This window comes from Aulonocara stuartgranti (genome assembly GCF_965226115.1).
Source record: "Aulonocara stuartgranti genome assembly, chromosome: 2".
Lineage (NCBI taxonomy): Eukaryota > Metazoa > Chordata > Actinopteri > Cichliformes > Cichlidae > Aulonocara > Aulonocara stuartgranti.
Genome location: NC_138940.1, coordinates 26,191,049 through 26,213,134, shown reverse-complemented (window position 1 = coordinate 26,213,134; position 22,086 = coordinate 26,191,049). Strand labels below are relative to the sequence as shown.

The following is a 22,086-nucleotide window of genomic DNA, read 5'->3' as shown; positions in this document are numbered from 1 at the left end:
ATATTACATGTAGCTAATAGCTAATGCAGGCTAATACTGTTTGGTTTTACAGTTTTATGCTGTGTTTACTGTCAGTACAACATAATACACATTTCTGGCAATAGTTAGAAGGTTGGCATGCCCCAGAGTGGAGCACCCAGAGGTGAAAAGGAAATGCATTTATCGCAGGATCATAGACTGCCATCTGTAGGACTCCAGACAGAAGTTCAAATGAGGCAAAGTTGTTCAGAACAGATTGTTCACTTCCTTTTTCATTTGATCACGTTTCACAACATTTTCACAATATTCTGCAGTTATCTATATTTCTCCTTCACTGACTTACTTAAAGGAGTGAAATTACTCAGCCTGTCATGCCAGAACATTATGGCTGAAATTATGAATATATAATTGCGCTTGAGTACCCCAGTTTATTAGAGTGTCATTCTTAATCGACCTTTCTCACTGCAGATATTTTAATGCGTCGTGGCAGGTGTAGGCAAAGGTGTAAATAATGAGCTAGAATCTAGCTAATTATTAATCATTATACATGATTGTTAATATCATTACTCATATTGTCCTGTCCCGTTTTTTGTTTTTTTTAATTACTGTGCACTCCTTCAATTTGAACTCACACTATAAACCTGGCCACTTCCTATTGCAGCTTTTAATGAAGCAACCTCGTACATACAGTGCTTATTCTCTGTGTGGTCAAGCTAGGCTGAGACACAAGAGGCCGCTCTTGAAGCGAAAAGGGCGAAAGCCAGCGCAGTGGTTTTCCCGTTTGACAGCAGGGGCTTGTTTTACAGCACAAAACAACAAGGATGAAGACTCACAAGCGGCGATGCAGCGACACAGATAACATTAGGGAAGTGTAGCTGAAGTACCGCCATCTCGATCATCCGGCAAGCGAAGCGACGTAAACACCAGGCAACTTGAATGTCGACGGAGCTGCAGAGCCGCATCTGTGTGCCTTAGTTGAAGTGCTCCTGGATTTGTTGTTGTTAGCAGCCAATGCTAACTATAGAAGTTGCGAGCTAGCTGGCCTAGCAAGCTAATAGTCAAAGCGAGTTAAAGACAGTTTAGCCACATATGTCTGAGTTTTAACCAACCCGGAAGACTTAACGCGGGGTTTGCTTAGCTGATGGAGCCAGCTAACCTTGTATTCAGTTGTTTAAGAACTGTAGCTTTGGTTGATTATCAGTCATAGTAGTTGCCTAGCTCGTCAGTTAGCCACCACTTTCCGTGGAAGAATGAGTAGAAAACACCGTCATTTTAAAGGAGCCGAAGTCAGCTGCTGTGTGAAATACGTTTTATTTGGATTCAACATTGTATTCTGGGTAAGTAAACACAATGTTGTTACTCATTCCTTTTGTTTTTATTAGAAATTTCACGTAACTAGTGATAACTTGAAGTGCACATTCGTGTAAACGTCGGGAACGTTAGCACCGTTGCAGTTGGCCAATGGAAGTTGATCGCTGAGCTCCATCTAGTATATATTTTTTTGTTTGTTTTTTCCTGAGTCACTTGATTTTAATGAAAGTCACGTTTTTTCCCCATCCCTCTATGCGGTGTTGTTGATGTTTAAGTGTGTTGTCATGCACAGAAGTAGATTGTTGTAAATGAGGAGGAAATTATTTGTTTAATGTAGGACAGTGTTCATGCCCTAAAATGTCAGCTACACACTCCATTTATTTAGGATTTAGATATTTATTTTATTTTTGCGTGCCTCTGCTTATTACTTGTAAACTTTACAGTTTTCCATTTAGAAACTTTTGGCCATCAGAGACAGATTACTTATAAATGTAACTTCTCAATTTAAATGTAAAGTTTAGTAAAGAAAAATAAAGGAGCAATTTTCTTTCATAATAGTTTCTGCTCCTAGTTGAGCTGAGCAATAGCATAATTCTCACCAGAACTGATGGGGCAGTGGCAAGTGGTTGCACGTCTACTTTACAATACCCCTCCCTCCATCTTTATCCCGTCTCTGAAAAGTTTCTCTGTTCAGTCTTGCCCACACCTCCCTCCTCACTCATCTGCATCGCCTCTGTGGGCTGGTATAATATAATGTCTGTGGGTGAAGGAATGGCGTGTCTGTCTGCCCCAGGAGGTCTTCCCACACACAGTTTAAAGGAAAAGGCCATACAGTCTGAATACCACCCAACCCTCCCCTTTCCATGCTTTCTTTCACTCTATACTATAGCACCCAGACTGTGCGGGACAGCATTGTTTGTCTTCGCTCACACACCCACAAATGCACAAAGAGTAATGGTGAGAACAAAGGCTGGGAGGGGGGCTTGTAAGTCTGTGTTTTCTCCCATCATACGGTTGCTCTATCAGACTCACAAGGAACACGGACTTCATGTATATCTGCCTTTTCTGGCATTGCTCAAACTTTCCTTATCGCTTCCTCATTCCGCAACACTTTTCCTTCAAAAACAAATATGAGTGCACCATACCTGCCACATATTTCCATGAACATGATATTTGTAGATACAGAGGCTACTATTATCGACATAAATACAGAGTTTATTGTAGTTTCATCTGAATGAGCAATCAACAAGGAAATATTGAGTCATGGGCTTTCAGCATTGTATCTGACTCATTGTGTTCTTTTGCAGTGTTTGACAGTTAGGCCAAGCTAACAGTCATGTGTCTGAATTCTCTGTAAAACAGTGGAACAAGTTCCAGCTCGCTGGCTGTTTCCGTTAATAATCACTAGAAGATGTTCTACTCTTGTCTGTGTGCTGCAGAACTGGATTTGACAGACAAGCCAGTGCATTGCTGAAATAGAAAGAGATGGGGTTTATACTCCACAAATCAACCCATTTGTCTTTCCTCTAGTGATCTTGTCAGGCTTGAAAGGGCTGCCTAAATTGAGACAAAATGCTTGTAAGGCCATAAATATTGTGAACAAAATGGAACAATACTTGCTTTTGGTGTGAGGTTTCGCAGTACCCAGGCTTGCTGTTGACAGCCAGGCATTCTCACCCAAGAACAACACACCTTCTCTCATCCTTAGAATAGACACATTCCCCACATCCAATTAATTAATCACGTTTTCTGCCTGAGCTGCTGAAATGTTTGGGAGCTCTGCACGCTGTAATTAAGAGCTTGTTAAGCTGTAACCAAGTTGCTGAGTTGGTTGAATGCAAGGGAGAGTGTTATTAGCCAGCTACAGCTCTGTCTTTTCACATTTGGCACCAAAAGGCAAGCTGCATGATTACAGCTCTGGAGCATACCTGTAAACAACCAGGTGTGACGCTAGTCGGAGACATGCTCTGTGACTTAGTCATGGATAAACTTGTCTAGTTATTGCAATGTTGATTGCATTACTGATAGCATTTAAGGAGAGCAAGACTTTTTATTGCCTTACCTTTGGCACAGAGGACAGTCAGATTTTCTCAGTATTTATGAAATGAAGGAATAAATGTTGATAAGCTACCTTATTTTCAGCATTTCTCATATCAGGCCGTTTCAGTGACTCTACCTTAAAATGGCGACATGGCAGCTGATCAGTTATATGATATATTATGCCACTTCTGCCTTTATCTCTTATTGATCATTTTGAATTGATATGTAGCCTTAATCACTGAACACAATATGTAAATAAATTTGTCAGACAGCTTTGCAATTACATTAGTGTCCGTTGTGCGTGGGAAGAAAACTTCTTTTTACAGCGAACAAAACCCCTAAACAAGCACCGAGTGCGCAACGAGGTAATGGGAAATTCACAGAGAAACTCGCGGATTCTTCAACTGACCGCAGCACACCTGCACCAGCGTAAACCTCCGCCTACTCTACTCCTGCTTTACAGGTGAAAATAGAGCAAAAGGACCGCTGAGTCTTTGACTTTATTTATTTTCTGCTGTGTTTTACTTGCATCTATTTGAAAGACTGAGTGTAAACACAAAAAATATTTTATTTTATGTGCTGGAATGTGCAGAAAATAGGTTTAAATGTTAAACTAATTTATTCCAGTCAGAGAATGTTGCATATAATTAAATTTCTGCTTGATGCATAAAGTTAAAAGATTAAAACTGATAAAACAAGTTAAAAAAAAGATAATTTTCCATTTGATTACATTTTGTATGATGGATTATGTAGAAAAAGTAGAATTGGGCTGAAAGATCTATCGCTTTATCACCTCTTCAGGTTGTAAATCGTGTTTTTAAAAAGTAACTAAGTAATTAATTACTTTTGAAAATGAATAATCAGTAAAGTAACGGGATTACTTTTTTGGGGAAGTAATCAGTAATTAGTTACTGATTACTTCCCCAAGTAACTTGACCAACACTGTTCTTAACACTACTCAACAGGACCGTCAGAATAAAAATGAAAAAAATAAAAATGTTATGTAATACGAAATAAAAGTGCCAGCAGTATTTAAACAAAAGACGTGCTAATAGAAAACTAAAAATGGCTTCTGCCCACAAACTCAAATAAATATTTAAAAGAAATCAAAAAGATTTTCTTTTCCAGTCCAAAATAATAAGTTTGCAAAGTTTACAGATGATTCAGTTTATGACTTCATGATTGCAGTGGATGTGCTCTGGAATGAGGCTTGCTCTTGTCTTTGAGATGCTGATAACTAGACATCCTCTCTGTCATGACTTCAGCCATTTGAGAGGTGCAAGAGCCCCCTTTTAAAACCAACTCATCTATACGCCTGTGCTTAATACTAGTAAAACAGAACAAAACAAAATTAGAAAAGACAGTTACCAATCACTGTAGTTGTATATCAAAGTTTCTCAGACAGTGTAGTGTTCAATGCAAATGAAACTTTATAACCCAAAGAATAACTACCTAATGTAAGGTGGAAGAGGTTTAGTAGAATAAATGCTAATATTAGAGTGAGGAAAAAATAAAAGACTAGGAGACAGTGTAGCTACTCCTGTTTAATGGGTTACTATCACATTTCACTCATTAGCTAACAAAACTGAAATGGTGTTTCTTTAGCAAGTATCATCCTGAGGAGTTTCTGAGAGGTCATCTAACATAAACATTATTAACATAAACTTAACTCTCTAAAATTGACCCGTTCAGAGTTGACATCACAGCTCGGGGTACGTTCGTGAAAGGAAAGCGCCGCTTTGCATAGTCTACATTTAGGTTTGTTTTCTGTGAAATGCTATTATTTTTTTTAAATGTCTGTTTCCATTTTCTGCCGTCCTCCTGTTTTGTCGTTTGTGCTACATTTCCTATTTTCTACTTCTACCAACACATGGTGTCAGAGTGCGCTTAGTGATATTTCTTCCTTTTTTCTATTCATTCATTCTGTCTCAGAATCTGGTGTTGAATCTTTAATGTTTATTTTCTTTGGACGTTCGAATTAAGTTTTGATGTAAAGAATTAAACTGCAAAAATAGTATATATATTTTGTAGCCATGTGATGCAAAATGAAAGTATTAGTATTAGTAGTAAAGATATATGTTGTGGAATGTAAGGAGCTTAACAATTTGCTCACCCTGTTGACATTGCTGCTGAGATTGAGAATCACGGTGTCACACTATCCCCCTCATTAAATATTCATTTTTTTAGGGAGTCATGGAAAGGGGATTCACACTATATCCTGTGTGTGTATGTGTGCATGCGTGTGCAGGAGTGGGGAGCTTGATTTGTCTGACAGTTAGTAGAGGTTAATGGGATCAGCTGGCTTAGGGAGGCATCTTTTTAAGTGTTGATAATCTCTTAGTCCACATGGAGAGAAAACCCTCGCTCTGGGAAGGACATATTTTACAAGCAGCACTTGACACCGAAGGAACCTTGATTTGAATAATAATGCAAATAAAGAGACATCTAGATTCAGACTTTATTTAATTAGTTTCTGGTAAAATACATAGGTTTGACAGAATGATCAAATTAATCAAAAGCAAAAGAAATGCATTATCCATGCGGGTGAGATTTAAATGAACAGATCCTGAGTGTTTTAATAACATATTGTTAAAAAACCAAAGGTGGTGACTCGTACATTGTTGTGTTGTACAAAGAGATTAGTGCTGTAACGATTTATTGAGTATTTCAAATAATTCGATTGTAAAAGAAAAGTTTTCGACAGAAATTCTTTGCGTCGGCGTTTCATTTAGCACACGGCTCTGTAGCACACTACTGTCACCATGGACAGACAGACGCAAGGGTTTAACCCACATTTGCGACTAAAAACAGACTTTAAACAAAAACACTGATAACACAACAACAGCAGATGGTGAGCTCAGGTTGAGTGAAAGAAAACATGTTTCTACCGTCCAGAACTGCAGCGCTGTTCCTGTCCTCTCTGTTAAAACCTTTACTGGGGAAAAGGTAGCAGGTTTCCTTCATCAAAGCACCTGATCAACAAAGTCCCAAAGCCAGCTGTCTTGCTTAAGGAGTTTCTTAATAAGGTGAAGGACGTTTTGCCACAGAGAGTGGTATTTAGAGATTTGTCTCACATATCTAATTCTATTGCCACAAGCTCACCTGAATTTGATTCAGGTTGTGAGAAAAGTTAGTCAAAATAAGGATGTTACGCAAGCACTATACAAAGACAGTTTGTTCTTTTTGTGTTGTGTATTCTTTCAGTAAGTTCAGTCTAAAATGTACAGGTCTTTAAAGGGAAGTTTGATTTACAGATAAGGTTCCAAAAAGCACAGAGCACAAACACATACTGCCAGTTATCACGGTAAATATTTCCCAATACTGTTTAGTTGATCTGTCCTGTCAAATCTCCGCAATAGATTAAAAAACAAACAAAACAACACATTCAGTAGAAATTAGAAATTTCAGGAATCCATCCCGTCTGAAACTTACATTAACTTTATAAAGTATAAAATAACAGTTCACAGACACCCCCCCCGCCCCCAAGAATAAATTAGTACCAGGCATAGATGTCTCTTTAACACTGTCTTCAGTGCCACTTCAAGCTGTGGCAGGAGGAAATACAACCTGATGTGGGAAACAATGATTTATTTCTTGAACGGAAATAAAAATAATAATAAAATTGGTTCTATAACCAAACACCATCCAGACATCACAAAATACTTTTGTGGTGTCTGCATGGTGTTCCTGCATCTTTTGGGATCTTACAAAGCTTCAAACGACGCGTCGACTATTAAATTAGTCGTCGACGATTTTAATAGTCGACGTAATCGTGGCAGCCCTAATACACACACATACACAGTCGTAGCCAGACGTTTTGGTAGTGGAACAGATTTTGCATCATGTATTTGCCACATCAGTTTTTTTCTTTTCTTTCACATTTCAGTGATGTAATGAATTAAAAAACATGTCAAATAAATAAATCAAAATATGGTCAGAGAAGTTGACTGATGGAATAAGGTCTCAGCAAGGCTTTGTATGTCACTAAACATTTAAAATAGTCTTCAACGGAATTTTAAAATCCAGTTGAAGACAATGCAGCGAAGCAAGAATAAGGATGAATGTGATCACCTGTTAGTTTTTCTTAAATGCCTAGCTTCTACTGCCTAGACGAGCAGAAGCTAGGCTGGTTGCAGAGGACTGCAAGAACGAGTGGGGTGCGTTTAACCTCCTAAAACCCGAGCTCTTCCATGGCATGCATTTTTAATATCTCTTTGATATTTGGGCATTTTAGGACCTCATGAATGTAAAAACAAAGAATTGACAGATCTTATTTTATTTTTTTTACCTGATTTTTGTTTCTGACAAGTATAAGATCCACATATAAGGACATTCGTTTTAAATTTTGATAGAACAGTGGCAGTAGAATGTCCTCGTAAGTGGATATCAGGCCCTTGTAGAGAAAAATTTAGTGTTTTTAGGTCTAGACAACCCAAAATGTGATGTCCACGTATGTGAACGCCAGGTCCTAGGAGGTTAAAAATGACTTGCAGAATCTAGATGGGAGATGTTTTGATTATGTACTAAAGGCTTCCTTGGTATCGACTGATGGGGTTGGTTTGTTAGATTTCTTAGGTGAAATCAAAAAGACTGGATGAGCTTAAAGATGCAAGATTGAAAATTTTAATACTATGCTCACCAAAATAATACCAGGATGCTTGGCAAGTTATTTGATATTATCCAGTGAGGAGGCAGAGTGACATCCCTAGTGAAATAACAACAAACACTTCGATTGAAAGGGGCGAAAAATGTTGGTGTCTGTATCGGGTTTTGGACATTTAGTTATTTTAAAAGCCTGTGTGGTGTACCTCTCTGTGTGTAGATAAATGTTTGTGGTGTGTAACTCTGGGTACTGGTACTGTTACCAAATGCAGCCTAAAAGTGATATGGAGTTCTCTTGTAAACAAGTAATGTTTTTCACTGTTACTCAGAATGTGTTGTGGTTTCCAAGGTCTGATGAGCCAACTAAATGCATTTCCGTGAAAATATCTGGTTTTGTGTGTTTACTGGCATGAACTCTTCCTGATTAAGCGGAATATTGCGAAAGCAGTAGCTGGACTGAGCATGTCCCGCTTGACCCTCTCAGATAAAAATGTTTCCATTAGCAGAACTGGAAAAATGCCACAGCTTACCATTCAGCTTGTTTCTTACTGCATAATTGAATTACAATGATTTTGGTGTGGTTTAAAGCTGCGTGCCAAAGATTAGGTAAATTTTCTGACTCCTAACTTTATTTAGATTTCTAAAAACATGGCGATGGGTTCATTGAAAATTGGCAAAAACAGTATGGTTTTTTTTGGGGGTTTTTTCTTTTCCTTTTCCTGCCCTGGCTTTTGAGGCTGACTACAAGTTCACTATTCTGTTGGGAGGACAGGCAAACAAGCTACTACTGATGAGATTCCTGGATAGATTGTGTACTGCTCTTTTTGTGTTGGTGCACAACTGTGGTAAAGCGGTGTAGTGTAGGGACCTACAGGAACCATTATCATATCCAAGAAAAGGTTATTTTTTTTAAAATAAACTCCTGAACCATGGAAAAGAACTGGAAAACAGAGCACTTATGAGCAAGGCTTCTTCTGGGTGTAGTCACTAGAGGTGGAAACTGAGAGCAGGCTCCAAAATGTCCAGTCTATTGAATTGCTTTGCCTCCAAGCTTTTCAGTTTCTTTCATCAGTGCGTCAAAGCGTGCTAAGGTTGCACTTTGCAAAACAATGATGTGAAACTGATTGGAATTTTTGCACACCTGAGTCATATGCTTGCCTTTTTCTGCTCTGGTCCTATATGCTGTTCAGACTCGGATAATAAAACTGTTGTATTGATGCTAAAATGTCTTCTTTTTTGCCTAAAAATATTGATCAGCATTGAAGTAGAGAAGCAAAATGAATGAAAGCTTCCATAGATTCCATTTTAGGGTTGAAGCCAAGCTTGACAAAGCTGCTTAAGTAGTTCAGTGCCCCAAATTGGTTATTAACATTCAAATATAGAAAAATGAAAGCAGCCTTGTACAAATGTCCTTATTTTGAATAAGTGAACTAGTAGTTATCCATGTTGTCTGGCGACTCTGATGCATTGTGTTGCTGTGCATTTCATGCCGCAAGACGCAAGTGGTTTCCTTTGTCACGGTTTTCAGCTTCTTTAATCTGCATGAAAAACTTGAAGTCAAAGGCTAAGTGCTGTAATACTCCCACTCTGTCAGTCTAATCTCTTCTGATGTCTGCCTGCATACACTGACTCTTCCTGCTTGTCACTTTCCAGTTGAATCTACCACACCCTTCGCTACAGACGCTTATATAACTACCAGGTCAAGGCAGCCCCCCCAATCCAACTGCTGACTGCTGTTGTTGTTTGCAAGACTGTCACGTTGATCTTGTTAGGTGTGTGCTAATGGGCTGCCATTAGTTTACCTGCTTCTCGCGATTTAATCAGCTTCCCAACAAATGATTTAACACAATTTCAATGAAGCTATTATATTTCAGGCATTACCATTAGAGTTTGCCCCCAGCTCTCTCCATCGACATCCTAAAACTCTTATGAATGCCATTTTGTAGCAGCTAAGCAGCTGATTAGACAGTAACATTTCTACGTGTAAACACCAGAAACCGGTGATTTTTCTCATCCTGTTGCTATTCTGTTGTTTTTGTGTCATTTTTACATCTTTAGACACCGTGGGCTAGTAACACAGCCACTTGGCTTTCAGTCAAGTTGAAGCAGTGAGCCTTAAACTCGTCCTAATATTGACTAATATTGGACGGATTTTCTTTAACCCTTACAGCAGCTCAGTGTAATATCTCTGTGATTTAATCTTTGAAGAATTCACTTTATTTAAAAGCTCCTAAAATCAGTTTTTCTTTTATTGGTCTCTTTCCTATGTGATTCTCTCTGTTTTTTTAAGTGCACTGATAATTAAAAATGAGAGATCCCTTTGTTCTTATGTGAATATTGTTAGAAAGGATGCAGTGGATGACAAAAGATGAACTAGATTTTTAATTACCACAGTAAAACTCAAGCAGTTCTGCTGTTTACATATGTTGCCAGGGGGACACCAGTGTAATCCACACCACTCCCAAACCATTCCCGGTCTTGCTACAATAACAACCGTATCATCTGTAATAAACTGCTTCAGTTTGTATCAGTTGCCTCCCGTCTCACTGCCGCATCTCTGTGCTTTGTTTTACAGTTACTAGGAGCTGCATTCTTGGGTATAGGCTTGTGGGCATGGGCGGAGAAGGTATGTATAAACACATGCACACAAACACGCTGGCTACGGGTTACCACATAGCTAAAATTCTTCCAGATATCCTAGCTGTAATAAGCTGGAAGTATAATTCATCGGATGGAGTTTGGATGTAAACAGAGCTTTTGAGAAGAGTGGCGTGGAAAATAGAAGCTCTATTCCTGTAACACTTTGTAGCACTTAAAGGCATATAACCTCATAATGTTCCTGGTAAACACGTCTCAGGATATGAATTATGCTCACTGCTGCAGCTCCAGTGTGATGTGTAACTAAGTTTTGTTGAACCAATATCGAGCTAATGGTTAAATTGTTTTTCCGGTGATTGGAGCTTTAAATGGGTGTGGCTGCAAATAAGGAGCCATAGGGTCCAAATGACACACTCATTTGACTTACAGCTACCAGGATTTGAATGCCTTGTGCTTCGTCTCGTATGAAAGCCTGTTGCACGATAAATTGGATCGTATATTTGCGCAGAAACTGGTTCGCTGTTTATTGTCAACGCTGGACAGGCTACAAAGATCAGGTGTTGCCATTAACCTCTCATGTGCAGTGAGTCATGGCTACGTTCAAAACTTCTTTCAGAGGAGTTACCAGTCAATTTGTTCATTAATTAGCAAGAAATCGCAGCACAAGCGTGGAACCATGTACTGATTAGTAACGTCTGGTCATGAACTCTGTGCAAATCGGCCTGCGCTGGAGTACCTTTGTGGAGCAGCGTGAATAATTTAAAGGGATTAGGGTGAATGATGAATAGTGGTTGCTGGAAAGTCGTAATGGTGAGTTTGGGTCTCAGTGACTAAGATGATTAGTTTCAAGCCTGCTGTGCACAGCCAGACTACATTATTGTTTCAGGGCCTCCTGCTAAAATTTAAATGCGTGCAGTTTATTCTGCAGCAGTGCCATAAAAACATGAGCATCCAGCATTGCCTTCATCCTACAGTTTTGTCCTTGCTCAATGCAGAGGGAGATTAACTCAGTACGAGAGCTGTCTCGACTTTAGCTGCAAGTGTTGGGCATGTTCACTACAATATATGACAAGCAAACAGGATGTCAGACTGAGAGTGGATACACATAGTGGTTTCCTTTTTCAAAATAACTGAAAAATATAGCAGGGATCAGGGTTGTACAAAAATATGTTAATAAAACAAGCTTGAACTCGTTTTTATGGAGCTTTCGCAAAGTACCTTCTTTAGTGTGCTATCCAGAAACAATAACGACGCCCACTGTTACTGCGGAAGAAATACTAATTTCATTTCCTGCTGGATTTGTGTGATGTTTGCTCACTTCCAAAGAAATAAACTGTCTCTATTTTTCATTTTAATAATAATAATAATAATGGATTGCATTTATATAGCGCTTTTCGGGACCCCTCAAAGCGCTTTACAATACCACTATTCGTTCACTCTCACATTCATACACTGGTGAAGGCAAGCTACAGTTGTAGCCACAGCAGCCCTGGGGCAGACTGACAGAGGCGAGGCTGCCATATCGCGCCATCGGCCCCTCTGGCCAACACCAGTAGGCGGTAGGTGAAGTGTCTTGCCCAAGGACACAACTACCGAGACTGGGCTTGAACCGGCAACCTTCCGATTACAAGACGAACACCCAACTCTTGAGCCACGATCGATTTTAATAAAGACAGCCAGAATATAAACCAAAAATGTAGGGGAAAAAACCCACATTTACAGTTATAAATTGATTTGCAAGGCTTTGAGTGAGATAGGTATTTGATCTCCAAGCAAAACATGACATAGTACTTGGTGGAGAAACCTCAGTTGGCAAGCACAGTGGTAAGATTTTTCTCATTGCACTGAGCCCCAGACTGAGGGTGATTTATGTTCATTTTCTATTTCTTTCATTTCGGAATAATCGCACCAACAGTTGTTACATTCTCACCAAGTTTCTTGGTGATGGTGTCGTAGCCCATTCCAGCCTTGTGCAGGTCTACACTTTGTCCCTGACAGACTTTGACAGCTCTTTGGTCTCGCCCTTGGTGGTGGAGAGGCTGGACAGGTGTGCTTTGTACGCTTTTTACGCTTAATAGGCTGAGATCAGGACTATCCTTGACTGATTGATTGATTGGCTCTGTGCCAACACACACTCGTGGGAGCCAGAATTCTGGCTGGTTTGCAGAGGATGAAATACTTGTTTCACTCAATGACATGAATAATTTCATATGTAATGCAAACTTTATGTAATGTGTTTTTTCTCGAATTTTGGATAATATTCTATCTACCTCCATTAAAATGAAACTATCATAAAGATTAGACACTAATCATTTAATTGAAAATTTTGGAAAATTCAGCCTAAGATCAAATTTATTGCATCAAAGTTGCAATATACAATATAGTTAAGAATTGGGAATGATTACATGTGAAGTCTGTCTTGTTGTAAATAATTCTAAGAACGCAGAGGCTGACAAAATAAGATGGTGGTCACACTGTGGCTTTCAGAGAGGAGAGTGGAAGGGCAAATGTCTCTGTATTTTCAGGAGGCTTTGAAGTTTGCCTCTTGTGAGAAGTTACTTGTTTTATAATTTTGTCACAAAAATGCCATAGAGTGAGTGCATGTTGCATTTAAACTGATAACAAAACCTCAGCGAGGTTCTTTATTTTATTTTGAAAACATCACATTGATATATAAGAATGTAATGGAATAACAGTATTTCAGTTTATTAAATTTCCCTGCTACAAGTCTGCATCTGTGAACGGGGCCCAGCAGGCTGTGACATTAGTTAAATCTCACTTTTTCTCTTTGACATCACAGGCTCTTCTCAAGGTTAACTGTGTTTTTGTAAAAGGAGAATTTTTACTGAGACCTTGTCATGGGGATGGTAAGGATTGATTTTGGAAATATTATGGTCTGAATTTTAACCACTCTTTTTGTCTTCCCCCTCAGGGCGTGCTGTCCAATCTGTCATCCATCACAGATTTAGGGGGCTTTGACCCTGTATGGCTCTTCATCGTCGTCGGAGGGGTCATGTTCATTCTGGGCTTTGCTGGATGTATCGGAGCGCTCAGAGAGAACACCTTACTGCTTAAATTTGTAAGCCACCTCTAGGCTTTATGTGCACAGACACTGTTTTAATTATTTCACACCCCTTAGATCTGCACTTCACACCAGGGCTGAAGGTATCTGTGTAGCAGGTGTCACTTTGACTCGTCTGAGCCAAATGCTATGAATGATGGTGTGGCACATCATACCTCATCAGTAAACCAAATCCTGTTTAATGATCAGAAAGGTATACTGATCCACTGAAGCCTATTTTTTTTTGTATGCGTATTAGGCAGTTCTTTCTTCAGCCACAACACCACCAGGATTTATTTGGGTTCAGCTTTATTGATAAAAACCTGTGACTGACAGAGACAAACTCGCCTTGTTGCTGCCTGTGATTCTGAGTAGCTATTAACTCCAGCAGATGTCCATTAGCAGCAGTAAATCAGGCATCAGCGTGAGGAGCTAATGCGGCTTTTGTGCATTTATCATCAGCATCTTCTCCTACATTTACTGTAAAGGGATTATTCAATAGGACCTGTGGGAGTGCAGTTTTTATTGCCACACTCTCACTTAGCAAATCAGGACAGGCCCTACAAACTGACCTGCACAGGAACATTACATTAAAGTTGTTCTTACACTCATTTTTAAGCAGAAGCGGGGAAAGGCACAGGATTTTCTTTGGTGCTCCTTGTTCCCTGCTTGAAGTGACAGGTGTATTGTTTTCTGTTTGCATGTGTTTACTTGTACTTTTCAGTTTTCTGTGTTCCTGGGTTTGATCTTCTTCCTGGAGCTGACTGCAGGGATCCTTGCCTTCGTCTTTAAGGACTGGATCAAAGACCAGCTTAACTTTTTCATCAACAATAATGTCAAGGCATACCGCGATGACATCGACTTGCAGAATCTCATCGACTTTGCCCAGGAATATGTGAGTTCACCCCCACCGATGGTATCTCTTATCTTAAAATCGTTCATGTCTCTTTGCTGGAAGAAGTTACTCCCTTTCTTAGAAATGCGGCTGTACATGTGAGCTCAGAAAATGATGAGTCAGCCTTGTTATGGTAAGAATGAAGAGACTCAGCTGCTGCAAATGTGGAGTGGTTTTTCTGATTAATGTGATTGTATTTCGGTCAAATGGCTATCCAATTATGTGGAGGAAGCAGTTGAGATCATTTGCTCCTGTGTGTAAACGCTAGGTTCTGTCATGAGGCACCCTAAAGGCGATTAGATTGGCTTTTGTGTTCATACTTGAATCTCACTGTTTGTAGTCATTACCTGCCATAGTAAGCTAACAACCTAGGCTGACCTGAGCCAGCCTGTTAAGGGCTCAGATGGCAAGATCAAAGAAGGTACATCTGTGTGTTTACTAGAGTTAGCTGTTTAATCTCTGCTTGTTGTTGTTGTTTGTCCCAGTGGTCATGCTGTGGAGCGCACGGGCCTGACGACTGGAACATGAACATCTACTTCAACTGCACTGACAGGAATCCCAGTAGGGAGCGCTGTGGCGTTCCCTTTTCATGCTGCATCAAAGACCCTGCAGTGAGTCGCGTTTCAGCAGCACAAACAACTGTCCATAATCAGCTTTTTGTTTCGTGTAATACTCTGTAGCCATGCATCATGTGTGTCAACATAAGAAGTTTCTCTCATGCAAAGAGTCATTATTTCAAACCTTCTGACCTTAGGTAAAATTGTAACGGATGAATGTGGTCGAGGATCCCATTTTAATCTCCATTTGGTTTGGTTTTTTTGCAGGAGGATGTCATCAACACGCAGTGTGGTTATGATGTTCGGCAGCAAATGGTTGGTATCTCTTCTATTTCTGTAGATCTCTTTAGACAAGGAAATCAAGGAAATCTGTAATTTAGAGTCCCAACAAATTGCAACGCTTAACCAGTTCTCATACGATAGAGTCAGCTGCAAATGTGGAGTTCTGCAGGAAGAAAGAAATCTTGGTTAAAATGATGCAATGCTGCTGGAGAGAAATACTCCCGAGGGCGAATTGACTGACAGCCTGCAAACCCGTTTGACTGAAACGGTCTAAGTTGTCGAACGCAGAGTGACAGTTGGGTTCATTTGTATTGGACTTGATTGTCAGTCGATCAAAAAGTAAATTTGTGTTTGAAATGCAAAGGAAAACCAATTAAATGTGAGATTTTATGGCATTCTCTGCATTCTCTCTTTAAAACTACTATAGGTAAAACCAGATGGCTGGTGTTAGATATAGAGAACATAGTGGGTTAAGTAGCTTACACAGACTAGTCTGTATGCTTCTTGCCTTAATAACAGATTGTTCTTCTAACAGGGATAATTAGGCTCCAGTTATAGCCTCAAGAGCAGCCTTACTACACTCTGTAATTGGCGACTCAGTGGGTTATGCCAGTCCGTTCCCTTTTCCTCTGTGTGTGTGTGTGTGTGTGGGTGTGGTGGTTACAACTCACTGCACTGCAGTCAGAAAGATTGCTGTTGCTAGGCGAGCTGCAGTACAGTGAACCACCTGCCATTGAGTTGCTATGAATTCATTTTCTGTGCGCTAACGCCCTGGCCATTGACATTTTGCTGAAACTATCAGGGATGTGCAGAGAGTTCCTGTGCAGCACCTGAGCGGGGAGCAGGGTGGGAAAGAGGAAGAGCAGGAAGTATGGCAAGGACAGGAGCACAACAAAGGCAAAGGGCTGAAATAGCTTTAGAGGAAGTCCACAGCTATAACAACATTGCATTTCCTGCTATTTTTTTTGGCTGCAAAGTGGCTCTCTCTACCTCATTGGTCTAAAACTAGATTTCAAGTTCTGGGAGAGAACAAAAGATTTTCCTGGTTGACTTGTCTGAAGGATAACAAAGAATGAATTGTACAGCGGCACCGATTCTTATCCCCTTTTTAGTTTCGTTGCAGCGTTAATTAAACCTGTTTTTGTTTTTTTTGTAAAAATGTTCGTGTCTGAGTAAAGCACGTACATCATCAGCTGGATCCAAAAGCAGAAATGGCCATCTGTCAGGCAACAGGAAACAGCTTTTGTCTGTTCAGTCCACCAGTGTCCTTGGTGGAAAAGAATACACTGCATTGATAGTCAGCGTAATTGAGAACACTGACATGTTGCAATCTTAGGCTGTGACTCAGCTTATCGTGAGGTCTTCACGCCCTCATCAACTGTGATGGAGTCAGTGGGCAAAACACTATCTTGTGTTTGTGTCCAGCATTAGTCATAGGGCAGAGTACCAGTTTTTGTTTAAATAATGAGCAATGCCAGCTTCCTCTCAGAGAGCAGATCATTCAATATGCTGTAAATTAAACACGTTTTCTCGCTCAAAACTTTAATGCACTTGAATTATGCTCATGTTTGTGAAAAAGGAGTTGGACCGGCAGAAGTTTATCTATACGAAGGGCTGCGTGGGACAGTTTGAGAAGTGGCTTCAAGACAACCTGATTATTGTAGCCGGCGTCTTTGTTGGAATTGCACTTTTACAGGTAATGAGCTGTTGTTTGGAGATTTCTCACACTAAGAAACCTGCTGTATCGCAAATGAGGCCTTTAATTAAAACTAACAATAGTTCTAGTTTTTTGATTTTATGTCTTCGCTTCCATCTAGTGTTGAGAACATGTAACTGTAGTTTGGTTTTTTTGTTTGTTTGTTTTTTGCCTTAATCCGGTGACTTAAAATCCTGTGTGGCCTTTTTAAAAAATGTTTTTATTTTCTTCTAGATTTTTGGTATCTGCCTTGCTCAAAACCTCGTGAGTGACATCAGAGCTGTCAAAGCCAACTGGTGACAGGAGAATTGAAGTGGGGCGGCCCCAGCACCAAACTCGCATAGCACACCGTCCGGCTGAGGCGGACAGCCGGCAACTTTTGCCACTGAGCTAAGCAACACACACACACATGCTCTCACACACTGATATGTGTGTGAGTGACGCTCGAAAAAGAAAATATATTTCACAGACAAACCAAACAGTCAGAACTTTGTTTACCACTCAGCTGGGATTTTAACCCAAATATACAGAAGAGAGTCCTGCCTACTTTTTTTCCCCCTCTATTGTTTTTTTTCTTTCGAGAAATTTATTTAAGGCACGCAGTTGCACAAGGACACCAGAAAACTCGGAGATCAGAAGCCATGGATAAAAGACAACAACAGCAAAAAAACAAAACAAAATGAGGAAAAACGTCTTTTTTCAAAAAAAAGAAAAAAAAAAACTCAAGCAACATGTTGTCACAGAGCCTTTGTCCTGCTCCGCAAGGGGGCTGAAGATCTTCCCTTAAAGTCAGCTCGCACCCACACCCACACTTCCTTCTCCTCCAGAGGACGATGACTGGCTGGCCGCATGGATTCGTCTGCGTGTCATTTTTCTCCTTTGTGACCTTTTTTATGACCACTAAAAAAACAAACAAAAGAGAGACTGAACTGAACACTGGTCGGTCATATCTGCAAATTTAAGTCACTTCAAGAGTTTTCTGTTCAAGTTCAAATGTAAAAAGTGCCATTAATTTCCAGTTTTGTGTCCTTCCTGTTCTGTACATGGAACTTGTGCACCTCGACCGCCCCCTTCCCTTATACCTCAGGGCCTGGCTAAAAATGTGTTTCCTTCCGCCAGTTAAAAGCATATCTTATTTTTCCATCCGTGTCTGTTGAATTTAGATCAACGCCAAAAGTTACCCCATTCGCCCTATGGTGATTGCATCATCTGTTTGAGTGTATTGTATGACATGAAATAGTAAGGATTATAAGTGTGTGCTATACAGAGAAAGAGGGTTTAATGATAGAGGTTGTTGTTTATCTCCGAGCATCCCTCAAGCACATGGGATTGCTAGTTTGGGGCCTTTTTATCTTCTTTTTTCTTTTTACTTGACTTCTGTGTACCATATTTGTCTTATATTTTTGTCTTTGCAAAAGAACATATGTCTGTTGTTAAAGATGTTCTTTTAATTCTTCATTCATTTCCTGTCATTTATAGATAAATCTGTTCTCGGGTTCATTGTTAAGCTTTACAGGCACCTGTTTTACTTCCAGCTCATCAGTCAGCTGCAAATTAGCTTCGTATTGTGAATGTTAGCGGTCCTAATGGAGACCAAATAATATCATTAGCTAACTGCCAAGGTTTTGTCTGGCCACAATTCTGTTGTTATTAGGAATGCCAAACGATAACAAATGGCATTTCCACGGCCAAAATGTGAATTCATTGTCCCTCCATGTGGGAAGTGCCAGTTGAACCTAGAAATCAAATGACAATTAAACAATGTTACAGTAACGCTTTTATCTTTTAATTCAGTGTTGTCTTTTTTTTTTCCTTTTGGATTTTTTTTTTTTTTTTTTAAATAGAATAGCAAATACACGCCGTACCATTTTAATATTAGCGACAGTCTCAATATAACATGAATGCTGCTTTTAACTTTGACTAGATTATTGATGGTGTATTACAATAGTCGAGCTAACAATCTATCTCACGTGGCGGCATTTGTAGAAAACGGTCTGGCCGCTACGGTTTCCATCTGAGGAAATAGTCACATTGTTTTTCATGTTAAAGTTTACACATTATACGTCACCGCCTTTTTAATTATTATGGGGTCCCCCCCCCCCCCCCCCATTTATTCAGTCATTCAGAACACTCTTGGAGTGAGTTCAGTTCTGCTATAACTGGCTTCACTCAGTAATTCTGTATATTATTCAAAGCATTTAACCACAACAGCTGTTTCTGGCTGTCACAATGTCATTCGGATACATTGCACAAGCTAGATTAGGAACGGATTTACTTGACTGCACACACAGGTCCATATATATACACACACACTCTCAAAAATGAGAAAACATGTTTGGAATTGCAATGCAGACTAGCTGAAAGATGAGTAGCATTAATATTCTGTGAACAGTGCAGGAAAACTTTCCCTGCTTCTCTCTCAGAGTCGGTCTGCAGAATACATATACATAGGAGTTCTTTCAGCGACGCCACCTTAAGATCGTCTGTCGTGTGCACATGTCACATGTTGCTTTTCACCCACGCCCCCTCCCTTTTGAAAAAAAAAAAAGAAAAAAAAAAAGAAGAAAAATCAAAAATCTACCTGATCATAGTGCACCTGTTTCAGAGCCTCTACCATTCTGATGTATTTTTAAACATCGGGCTCTTTTGACAAAAGAGGAACACACGACAAAGTGGGAGTCATTTGAGTTTAGGCGCCGCGAATGCACAAGCAGAAATATCGCCAGCGGAGAACAATGCATCTGCACAAGAGCAACAGAGCCTTAATGACTTCTCCCCGGTTCAGGTAGATGCGTGTGTATAGGAGAGGCTCTTTTATATCAGCACTTTAGGTCTAATCAGTGAGTAACAGCTTCCAGTAATCTCCAAAAACAGATTTCATTTAGAATAAATATGGAGTCGTTTTACAGGATGTACTTGCAGTTAATTCTCACCTGGAGTTATATTTTCGTGACGTGCCGCGAAAGTTGTTTGTCATGCTTTGTGTGTGGGCTTCTTTGATTTCACTTACTGTTCAGTCTGTTAGATGAATCTGGATGAAACCTGTGTGTGTGTGTGTGTGTGTGTGTGTGTGTGTGTGTGTTGTTGTTTTCTTTTTTCTCTTCCCTCCATACATCTGTGGGTTGAAACGAATGTGTGCCACTAATTAGCAAATGAGAAAGTTTAACAAATCTGTGAAGCATTTTCATGTTTTTTTTTGGTTTTTTTTTCTCTCTTCTAAAAATCTTAATTGGAAAGTCTTTGCTCAGGGTCTTTAACACACCGTTCCCTCCAAAGACCAAAGAGAAATAACAGAAGAGTGCATTTGCATAGGATGAGATCCTGTGTTATGTTTGATGAAGTGAAGAGCTGCAGCCGTTTGAGTTATGCTGAGGATCTGGCTGAACGCAGGCGGAGGCCATGAGTGTCAATTCTCCTGGACTACAGTTCTGCAGCTCTTAAATAAAAACCGCTCTGCAGCCAACATCATGCTTGAATGGATGTGCCAAGACAGTCACCTTGGTAATAAGGATAATGATGCCATAATAATTCGCAGTAGCCGCCTGGCAGGATTTAAATATGCAGACTCCACAGAGGTGAACTTGCTCGAGTATGTTTGTTTTTAACGGCTTTGGCTAATTCTGCTTTTGTATTCCTGTAATGCAGGGTAAAGCAGGAGGGAGAGAACGATGCTAATTACGCTTTGTCCTTTATCATAATGGCCTTGCATCAAGAAACACCTTCTTAATTTTCTCTGCTTCCCCCCTGTGGGTGCTTAAATCATTCCCGAGAAGGAGCCTTATACATACCATGAATGTACAAGTCTGTTATCAGCGTGGACCTACTGCTCCACATTCAGTTTGAACTTCCCTTTATCCTGATGCAGTGCAATGCATAACATGAATCGAGATAAGGAATGTGAATCAAGAGTATGCGGAGATGTTTTAATGTTCTTTTCTTGAAGATTTCTACATTTTTAAATATGTTGTAGCGAGCATGAAAGCAGATGAGCATTCCTTTTCCTCAGTCTCCGTGTGTGTGTGTGTGTGTGTGTGTGTGTGTGTGTAGACCTACATTTATATGCAATCACAAAACCTTTTTAATTAGCAGATACAACCAGTTAACATCGTCCTGGTTTCTCTGTGTAGCTGAATATGTGGATCTTTTTCTTTAAATACACAAACTTGTCTGTTCAGGTTGGAATAAACCATTATCGATTATTCATTTGTACTGATTGAATTATCTGAATGAGCCTTTTAAAAATTGCTTTACAGGTATAATTCAGAGTGGCTGCCAAGTGCGTCGGATGACATGTCCTGCGAGCATGTTTAACAGAAATGAGCAGCACATCAGACATTTGTACGTCTTACCTCATCGTGTGCACGTGCTCATGTCACACAGAATGCAGCTTAACTGGCTTGTTTGCTAGCATATGAACAGCAATACCACACGTGTTAGTACCGACGTTCCCAAATCGAACACATTTGTGGTTTGAGCTGGTATGAAAACGCATTTGTGTTGATTTGGCGGGTTTTACAGAGATGACATTTATGAAGACAACTTGTTTGTCAGTCTGATATAAACCACCACAAAAATTTCTGAAGATCCTCTGTTTTCTTTGTTTGTTTGTTTTTTATGTTTAAAGCTTTGTGGATAACAGCAGAATAATACCACAATCGGCCGTATTTTTCCGATCTGCCTACTCCGAGGGGTAACCTCGTGAAGAAGTGTTGTAAATGAAAACTGTGGGACTTGGTCTTTTACACTGTATATTCTGTTAATACATGCCTCTTTCATATATTAAAGGATTATTGATAAAAGTGTTCTTTTTTTCCTTTGTGGTTTATGAAAATAATCATGAACGCTCGGCCTTATGTATTTATTTCTTTTGTCCGAAATCCTTATTCATCATTAATGACACATGAAAAAGGAATGAATGGCCAGTACATGAATACGTGGCCTTATGATGAAGCCTAAGTAGCAATAATAACATTTTTTTTCTTTCTTTCTTTTTTTTTTTTTATGTAATAGGTCTTTCAGCAATCCTGACCCGTATTTGAGATTAAGTTATTTCTACTTGTACATG

At 39.7% G+C, this 22,086-nt stretch overlaps 1 protein-coding gene across 1 annotated transcript; it reads left to right on the top strand.

The window, feature by feature from the left end:
- The first annotated feature begins 657 nt into the window (after positions 1 to 657).
- tspan17 (tetraspanin 17) lies at positions 658 to 21,823 on the top strand. The gene is made up of 8 exons (XM_082547190.1): positions 658 to 1,316; positions 10,508 to 10,558; positions 13,463 to 13,609; positions 14,316 to 14,486; positions 14,972 to 15,097; positions 15,311 to 15,358; positions 16,905 to 17,021; positions 17,256 to 21,823. The coding sequence occupies exons 1-8, from the start codon at positions 1,230 to 1,232 to the stop codon at positions 17,319 to 17,321; spliced, it is 813 nt and encodes a 270-aa protein (XP_082403316.1). The 5' UTR covers positions 658 to 1,229; the 3' UTR covers positions 17,322 to 21,823.
- The last annotated feature ends 263 nt before the right edge of the window (positions 21,824 to 22,086 follow it).